Genomic DNA, 9,664 nt, shown 5'->3' with positions numbered 1-9,664 from the left:
GAGCACATTGATACCACTAGAGGGCGTCAGAGCTCTAGTGTAGCCTATTAGAAAACCGATTGTCGCTATACACAGTGCGTATTGATTCGGTGATTTGCAGGTCAAAATATGTATAAAATTGGTTGTGTGAAAGCTTTCGGACGTCTAAGTTAATAAAACTTTCAACACCATTTAAATTACTATATTTCAATATGAAGCAGGTCCTCTTACTGTACAAATTGGCAGTTGTAAATTTACTATGCATTCAACATTAAAACACAAAACATACAGGGATAAGATAACAGTGATAACAAGAAGCTGACGAGACTAGCTGGATGATAGCTTGTTGAATGGAATGACGTAATTGGTAAATTAAAAATGAGACAAAACTATGTGTTGAAAACAAATTTGGACACTGACTACAAAGCTCTAGTTTAGCTGGACTGGAGACTGAGCTTGTGGGCAACCGTTAGATACTGACATCTGTAACTCTCATAAATGCTATTGGACACAGTTTTCAGTTGGTTTTAGAAGGTTCTTCCCCTCTATCACTAATGAGTAGTCAGTAGTCATTAGCACTAGATATGGTTGATTTTTTAAATAACTGTACACATTTATTTGTCAAATGCCAGTGAATTGGCTAGTGATTAACAAAAATTCAAGTCAGCAGTAGCCAGTTTCAACATCCAAACATAGCCAACATTGGCAAGTTGTATTAGTAGCCCATTACACACCTTCTGAAAAAAATAGGCTACACAAAAGTTCAGAACACATGTAAGTACTAATTGAAAAACTATAACTGAAAAAAAGATAGCCTCCTCTATTACAGGAACATGCTACTCAAACCTACGCGCGTGCATACGTTTGTGAGCGCGAATGACACCAGAAGGCGTAGCTACAGCAAAAGGGGGTCGAAATGGGAGGAGGAAAAAGGGCAGAAGGAGAGGAGTCTGGAGGGGAGCGGAGGTAAGGGGAGGGGAAGAGTTGTCGGTCCATGACATGAATGAACCATGTTCGGTAACAGAGGGTTAGCTCTCCCGGTTTGCTCCTTTCTCCTGCTACACCTCCCGGTTCTCCCGCTAACGAACAACTGGCCCATTAAGGTAAATAGCTCGCGGAATAGCCGTTTGTTCACCTCACTATTCTAGTTTACCATTTGCTGAATGGTTTTAAAGTTATGAAGGGGGACTAGGTAGTTTGCTCCAATGGAGAGTAACTTCACAAGTCTCTTTGATGCTGTCTTGCTTATCGTCAAGGGCATTATCTAGTTTTCACCTTAAATTAATTCTTGGAGCTATTTTTCAATTCGGGTACGATATAATTAACTTAGCAATGATAATGACTGAGTTAAATTCCACTCCTGAGAGTAGTTCGCGCTTCGAAAGCCAATAAAACCATAGTGTAATTGTGTATCTGAAGGTAAGCTAACTGTTACCAAAATGCGGGAATATCACTCTTCTCTTAGGCGAAACTCATAGAAAAGTTGATACGTTTCCTAAAGTAACACTTCGGGGATGCTTGGATGAATGTTGCGTCAATGAATGAACGATAACGACTTGTGAAACGGCTGTCTAAGATGTGTTTACAATAGATGATAAATAAGGCAGCAGTGAAATGACATAAATTATATAAGTTGTAAATGGTGTTTGGTTTACCCTTCAAACCAGTTATGACGTTGAAGAATAAGACTCCCCCAAAGTTAGTACTCAAATCAAACCACATCAAATGAACGTGTCCTGTTAAATGTGGTTAACTTAATCACAAGATTAAAATATTTTCTGAGTACGGTAGGTAGGATGTTTGGACTGTCATACTGTTTCCCCCCATTCAGCTTGTCTGTCGGTGATGGTGTAGCTAAAAACAGCAGCTTTGTTGAATGACCATTTTGTACAGTGGATGTAACAGAGGTAATCTTTGCAACTATATTCATGTTTTATTCGGGCAGAAGGTTGAAAATGCAAGTCATGTGAATAAGAGGTTCATTTAAGACCCTAAAGTGTTATCTTTGTGTTCTGTTCCAACTTAGAATTTTCATATTATGTTGTTTGCAAAGACTTGTTTGTCTCTGCTGTACTCCGTCACACTCTGTTCCTCTTTCTTATAAGAAATAAATGCTTCGGTCCCTTCAGAACTCTGGTAGTGTAATATCTTGCTCATAAAAAAAAGACTTGTCTACCTAAATGGGACATTTGGTAATATGGTAATATAGTTACATCTAACAATAATTTACCGGATTACTAATAATTACAATAAGCAGTATCTCTGAGTGTGACTGGATGAACAATCACACTCAAAGAGGTTTTTTTTTTTTTGTTTTGTTTTTTTCATTGATAGTTTTGGTCCACATACAGTACTTCACAGTTTTGTTGATTTTTATCCTTGCTAATCCCCCCTAAGGCAATATTTTAAACTGCACAGCTTTTTGTTCTTAGGAAAATTTATTTGTCTTTCTGTATGTGTCCAAGTACATAAGTGATTAAGTAATTTAATCAAATACACAATAACTGTCCGTGGAGCAAACATGTTGACTCGAGTCTCATAGATAGCAGGATAGTAAACATCTCTGCCTTAACGTTGGAACGTCACATCATTGACTGACCATTTGGCTACACTGTTCACTGTTGGCTAAAGCTAATTTTGGCTTAAACACTCTGAGTGTTAGACTGTGTAAAGAAGACAACACGGTGACAGCCAGCAGCCAGCCAACCCATCAGGGTAACTTGCGGTCTCATGGTTGAAACTCTAACCAGATGCCAAAGGCTGTGCAAACAATTGTTAGCAGACACTCTTTTCTCAGTGGTAACTATCAGAATTCACATTTCTTCCTCTAAATGATTAACACTGCTTGGTTTCTATGCACGTGAATGAACTGAACATTCATGCCCCAGAAACGGTTGAGAAAATTGCCCATATTTGTCTGGTTAGCACAGATTTTTTAATCCAGTCCATTCATCTTGCTAATAAAAGAACAAATTAACACTGTATAGTGAATTTAAAAGAGCCCGGGTTTTTTTTTATATGAAGCTGAGCCCTTCGGATGAAGTTGACTACACATAAAAATGATGAGAGAAGTTTAAAAGGAAAGTTGTGTAGTGCACACAACAACTTGCATGACATCTAATGTACTTTTTTGGCAAAGATTATTCAAGGACATTGTCTTCCAACATAAGTAAAGCAGTCTTTGCACATTATCCCACATAAAAGTAATGCACCATTGCAACAACAAGGTAATGCTTTCTATTTAAAGGTTAACATTCATTGTGGTGACATCATCGTTATTTTTCCTGTCAAGATTTGAAGAGAGACGGATTGCTTAATTCAACTAAATGCACCTGTTAGCCACGTAAAAGCTGTGTGCACTGCATACAACGTTTGAAGTATTCTGAGCAACAGGGCACACATACTATATAATAATGTATTTTCATATTCCCATTTGTTTATAGGCCTATTTGTGTAAAAAGGTAGGTGTGCTTTTTTGATTCAAGGCTAATATCTGAGAGCCACTTCAGCAAACTAACCCCATCTTACTTTTATAATCAAGGAATATTGCTTAAATTAAATAAATTTTTAGTTTCAGATACATCAATATTTTCACACATGTATTTGTGTCCTTGCACCTGGACTAATGCATTAGTCAATAACGTCAAATGGACTCCATATCTGACCTATAATGTGATTTTTCAGGCCAATAATGATACCAATATTTGGGTTAAGCAATACTAGGTCAAAATCTAGTATATGGCTGGACTGTGGCTAGTCAATTTGCAACATTGAGGATGTAGTTGAAAACTGTTGTGGAACTGCTTTAAAGAACTAATTTCAGTGGACAGTAGCTAAAGCCTGCTCGAAAGAGTTGCTAAATGTCAGCAAATGATGCAATACGCTAATTAGCAAATGCATGACATCATTGCTTTGTATTTGCATTTTGCCTAGTATCAGCCAGTTTCAGCCCTTTATCTGTCTTCTTCTCTCTGTGCTCACATAAACAGTATTTTCATACAGCTGATTTCCCAATAAAGCTGTTCTCATTTACATGTTTTTCTGTTTCTGTTGTCAGACAATAGAACGAATATGGGAAAAAAGGACATAGTCACTGAAACGTGGCCCATTTAAGACTACATGTTAACCAGCAGTCACTTAAGAGCCATTTCCAAGCTGTTGCTCTGCACTGCTAAAATCCAGATTTTATAACTGCCGACATTACCTGACAAAATTACCATACAAATAAGTTAAAGACAACCGCTATGCTGTAATTTTGGCTGTATATTATCTGGTTAAATAATCGCTACTACTTAGCAGGATAATTTACAGTTGAAAAATATACTTGTCAGTGCTACCTGGTGGACAAACTAAGTGGTGGTGAAAGTTGCTAAATTACCATTGGCAAGTCTGTAATTATACATCGAAAATAGATACAATGCATCTTTCATAACCTAATATTGACTTACAATATCAACTATGTCGATATTGACTGGTCTGTATTCCATACCTCTAATTTGTTGAGAGACCTGCTGCTGGATTTAACCAAACATTGTGTTTGAACTTTGCAAAACTGGTGTTATGAACGGTCACTTCTACGTTGATTTCTATCATAAATATTAACAGGATAGCCTGTTCAGCAGTCTGTCCAGTTAACATTTATGTCACCGATGCAAATTACTCCAATATAAGTAGACTTTAGTGGAATTATAATTAAAGGAAACACTAACCCGACAAAGACGATCAAATATGTATTCAGAATAATGCTAATTATTTGTGGGAAGTTCATAGACAGTTGAATGATAAGAAATATTACCTTCATGGTGAGGGCGAAAATAAAACTATTATATGATGAGGGATATATAATAGATAAATAGCAAGCATATTTGTCAAATTGGAACTCCCCTCATGTAAGATTATTGCATGAGATTATTTTATTTGCTTCCTAAGATTGATAAAGCAACTGAATCATGGCTGGTCCCCTTAAAAGTTCCTGGCAGTTGTCCGATTGTCAGCAATTGTGGGTCTGAATTAAATTGTGGATCAGAGTATATGGACAATTTTTTTTAAATCCTCTATCTCATAACATGTACCTAAAAATAATTATATCTTCTGAATAGATATTACAGGCGGTAGCACGAGCTTTCCAGAAGTATCCAGATACCTCCCATCCTGACTATATAATACTAGAGCTCTCGAAACTGTTGGAAAATGTTACTTGCAAATTTCAGGTTTTGCAATGGGAAGAAAATATTCTCCATCATATGCCAACATACATCTTGTGGACTGGGAAGCATCTGCCCTTCTTAAATGTCCCAAATTACCCTCTTTGTACGTAAGGTATTTGGATGACATTTTTGGCCTTTGACCCTATTTGTTGGCTGAATTTGAAAGTTTTATAAACATATTAAACAATCAATATCCAAAGATACCCCTAAAGCATTATACAGTATCCATCCACTTTAAACTCCTACATACACAGGTTTTCTTCTCAGACCTTTTATGGTGTCTCTAAAAAATTAGCCACAAAGGTGTACTCTAAGGATACAGATAGGCATGCCTTATTGCATAAAACCAGTTATCCTCCACATACCTTTTAAAGGCCTGATTAAATCTCAACTTACCAGGTTCCGTAGGATATTTACTTGCGGCAAGGACATAGAAGTTGCCACTAGCATGCTCTTTTCTGCTCTGAAGTTCAGAGGCTATTCAGATCGATTCCTTATAGAGATAAAAAGAAAAGTAAATTTAATTTTTCAGACTTAGGTGGACTGTGGAGCCAGACAAAATAAAACACCTGTGGTTCCATTTGTAGTAATATTTTCACAACAACTATCATTTCTGAATTCTGCTTTAAAAACAACCTTTCAAGTGGCTCAAAATAAGATTTCAACTCTAGCAGAATTTGAAATGATCACAGCATATAGATGGAATAAAAATCTCAGAGACATACTAGTTCAAACTAGTTAATATGGCCCAAATCTGATAAAAGTTGGTGTCTAAAAATCATCAATTTTTGAGGCAAATATATTTAGATAATCCATATTATGGACTAGGAATTCCTATCTGGCAATCATTTTCATTAGATACTATAAATGTGGCCTATGCTATTCAGCGTACTGATTGTCATACGATTCATGTAGGGGAAACTGGTAATAGCCTGCAGACTAGAATGTATCAACACATGTACCACCTATCTAAAGGTGAAAAATCTACAGTTTTGTATAAATAATTTAGGGTACATGGTATGGATGGTCTCATTTATATGGGACTAGAGATTGACAGAAAATGGTCTATGACTCAGCAGCAAAGCAAGGAGAGACAATCGATAGGCATTCTACAAACGATGGACCCTTCGGGTCTTATTGAAAAGTTTTAATATCTAGTTATTCCCAGGATATGTTTGTTTGGGTGGGGTATTTTCCTAATCCTTTAAAATTAAAGGGTTAAATCTAATTCATTATCTACCTTTTTTGCATTTTCAAACTAAAATTTGCATGGTTTTCATTTAGAGGGCATATTTTCCTCATCTGAATTTTTTAAAATTAATTTTATTATTGTTTGTTTATGAATTCTTTGGTATTAATACTTTTATAGTACTGAAACCCATTGGTGGTTCCACTATCCTCTAAATTTTGACGAGTGAAATGAATGTGTAGAAGTTTCAAGTTGGTCCTTAATCCAGTCATCATTACCTGTGTAGTTGAATAGTGTTTTCTTCATGTGTATGTGAGTGATATTAGCACTTATTTTTTCAACTTAATCTTAGTTGCACTGACCTCTAATTATTAAGGATTGGAGTGTCGTAAGTTAAATTTGCATGATTTACCTGCCATTTGCACCTAATTTTAAACTTCACGATAACTCCATCTACCTTGATTGATGCAATAGAAACTGTTTGTGCCCATTCATTTTGAAAGAGCAACGGCCAATGGGGAAGCTCAAAAACTCGGCCAGTCAACCAGTGGTGTAACCTCAGCACTCTCTCACTCACTCACTCACTCACTCACTCACTCACTCACTCACTCACTCACTCACTCACAGGCATTCACGTTTATAGGGCTGGCCCCACCATTACAGTCTAGCCAAAAAAGAGTAACTATAATCAATATTAAGATCTGTGCCAGTACAATGTCATGACTCTTAGAGTTATGATTTTAGTCTCCTAATCTAACCTAAATCTAACCCTGAAACCAAATCTTAACCCTCAAACAGCCCTTTGAAGTTGTGAGGACCTAAAATGTCTTCAAAACAATGGTTTCAAAGCAAAATATGTCCACACAACCATAGAAAGATATGTACACACACACATTATATGGTTTTGTGTATTTCTGTGTTGAATTAGCCAGAGGGTAACCTGACAGAGTAAAGAGCTTATGTAGGCTTGTTTAGGACCCTGTTGAGACAACACAGTAGTGGCACTTTGAGCCTTGATGTATATATGTCTTTGTCAGTTGAAGAATTAAAAAAAAAAAAAGGATTCTAATGATTATCCTTTTCTTCATGCTCATATTGAGCAAGATACAGATGTTTGACTGATGACATGAAGAATTGATTTTTTTTTTTTTGTATACAGAATGTTATACCTGTGGTGTTCAGTATAGTAGTTATTCAAAAAAGTGAAACAATATCATGTTCAGTGTCATGTTGCTTAATGAATCATTTCAGAGAGCATCAGATTGTTTATTCAAGCCATGGAAACAAACTAAAGGGATTTGATTTGGTACCTTATCAGTTTTAGTCAGTTTTATTTAGTAATTGCACTGAATATTCAAATACTCCTTTTAGAATAAATCGTAAATATTTATTTTGTGGTTGAAAGGTTACCTTCATCGGTGAATTAAAGGGTCAGTTCAACTAAAGTCAGATTTCTGTTTTAAGATCCATCAGTGCATCCACTTCAATACATGGGTGCATGTGTTCCAAGTTCATGTATATGTGGTTGTATATGTGGTATGTGTCTGCCAGGACAGAAGTGAAGGGAGGGTGGAGCAGCGTAACATCTATCTACAATCACACAGCCATGGAAGTCTGAATGTCAAACAGACAAGCAACAAGGTACTACAGTTACACACTCACACTCTTTTTATTCTGTTTAAGCATCTCACTTTTGTAATGTAAATGTAATTTGTGTATGACTGTAATTGAAATTTGAGACTCTGGTAGGGCCATTTTAACATTGTGGCAAAGACAGACGTGTCAGAAGAGTTTTCTGCCAGGCAAGATGCAGTCTCCCAGCTCTGCCAATCTCATGCTTCTGTTTAGGTTTAGGTTATAGATAGTTAATGTTAAGGACAGCACCCACGAGCTACAACCCATGCACTGGTGGCAAGCAAAATATCACCTTACAGGTTTTACCACCTCACCTCTTGTCTCAGTTGTGAAAGCTAGTTAACTTTCAGCACAATTTGAATAATGCTCCTTAACGCCAACTCCCAAACTGCAGTTTCATATATTACACCTCTCCGTTGAAATTACATGCTTGTCCAGGTTGTTTTTTTCTGACTGTTGTACTGTGTATTTTTTCTCCTAGGAGGATGTGTTTCAGTGGTGGGGGGAGTGGTCCAGTTGGTCCTCTTGTTCCAGGAGCTGTGAAGGAGGAGTGAGGAGTCAGGAGAGACACTGTCTCATACAGAGGTGGTGTGTTTTAAAAAAAAAAAAAAAAAAAAAACTATATGGTTTCGCGCGCACACACACACACACGCGCGCACGTAGATAGAAAATGATTTCTAATTTTACTCTCTTTTCTGAATATTTCACCAGAGCCACTAGGGAAACAGGGTGAAAACCTAAGCGTAATCTCAGGGTACAAGCACATGTGAATGTGACCATCTGTGGTATCTCAAACCAGGCACAGCTTGACTGTCGAACCTCAGATCAAGGAGGAGCAATGCGGACACTGTCCTGGTCAGCTCTTTACCCTTGCATGGTTACTAGAAAATCATCACAGGAGTTTGCCAATCCAGTCGGCTCATGTTTTGTGGACTTGGAGAAGGCTTACGACTGTGTCGCCTGGAAGGTCTTGTGGAGGTTATGGGGGTATGGGGTACCAGGGCAGTTCCTATGATCCGTTTGGTCCTTTTTATAAGAGTGGGAGCTGTTTTCATATTCTTGGCAGAAAGTCAAATTTTCATTTACAGCATAGGTGTTGGGCTTCGCCAGGGTCCCGTGTCACAGATTCTTTTTGTGAATTTAATGGGTAGGATCTCAAGCCGCAGCTGCCGTCTGGAGTGTCTGGTTTGGGGACCTCAGAAATACTTATCTGCTCTTTGCAAATGATGTGGTTCTTTTGGCTTCGTCGGCCCGCAACCTACAGCATGCACTGGGGCATTTTGCAGTCAAATGTGAAGCGGTCGTGATGAGAATCAGCACCTCCAGGTCTTAGGCCATGGTTGTCTGCTGGAAAATGGTGGATTGCCCCCTCTAGGTTGGGAATGAATTGCTGCCCCTAGTGAAGGAATTCAAGTATCTTGGTGTTGTGATGAGAGTCAGCACCTCCAGGTCTGAGGCCATGGTTCTCTGCTGGAAAATTGTGGATTGCCCCCTCTAGGTTGGGGATGAGTTGCTGCCCTAAGTGAAGGAGTTAAAGTATCTCAGGGTGTTGCTCAGGATTGGTGCAGCAATAATATGGGCATTGTACTGGCATGTTGTGGTGAAGAGAGAGCTGAGCCGGAAGTCAAAGCTTTCACTTTGTCAGTCGATCTAT

The 9,664-nt window shown here is 37.9% G+C and overlaps 1 protein-coding gene across 5 annotated transcripts in view; it reads left to right on the top strand.

Moving 5' to 3' along the window:
• Positions 1-935: 935 nt before the first annotated feature.
• si:ch211-267e7.3 (ADAMTS-like protein 2) overlaps positions 936-9,664 on the top strand; it is a 38,419-nt gene continuing 29,690 nt past the window's right edge. For all 5 annotated transcript variants that reach the window (XM_040144385.1, XM_040144384.1, XM_040144383.1 and 2 more), the window contains exons 1-3: positions 936-1,082; positions 7,927-8,016; positions 8,492-8,595. In XM_040144385.1, coding sequence (XP_040000319.1) covers positions 990-1,082; positions 7,927-8,016; positions 8,492-8,595 — 287 coding nt within the window. In that variant the 5' untranslated portion in view covers positions 936-989. The remainder of the gene's footprint in view (positions 1,083-7,926; positions 8,017-8,491; positions 8,596-9,664) is intronic.

Source organism: Xiphias gladius, chromosome 14, assembly GCF_016859285.1.
Source record: "Xiphias gladius isolate SHS-SW01 ecotype Sanya breed wild chromosome 14, ASM1685928v1, whole genome shotgun sequence".
Lineage (NCBI taxonomy): Eukaryota > Metazoa > Chordata > Actinopteri > Istiophoriformes > Xiphiidae > Xiphias > Xiphias gladius.
The sequence above is the reverse complement of the archived record's forward strand: the minus strand, read 5'-3'. Positions and strand labels throughout refer to the sequence as shown.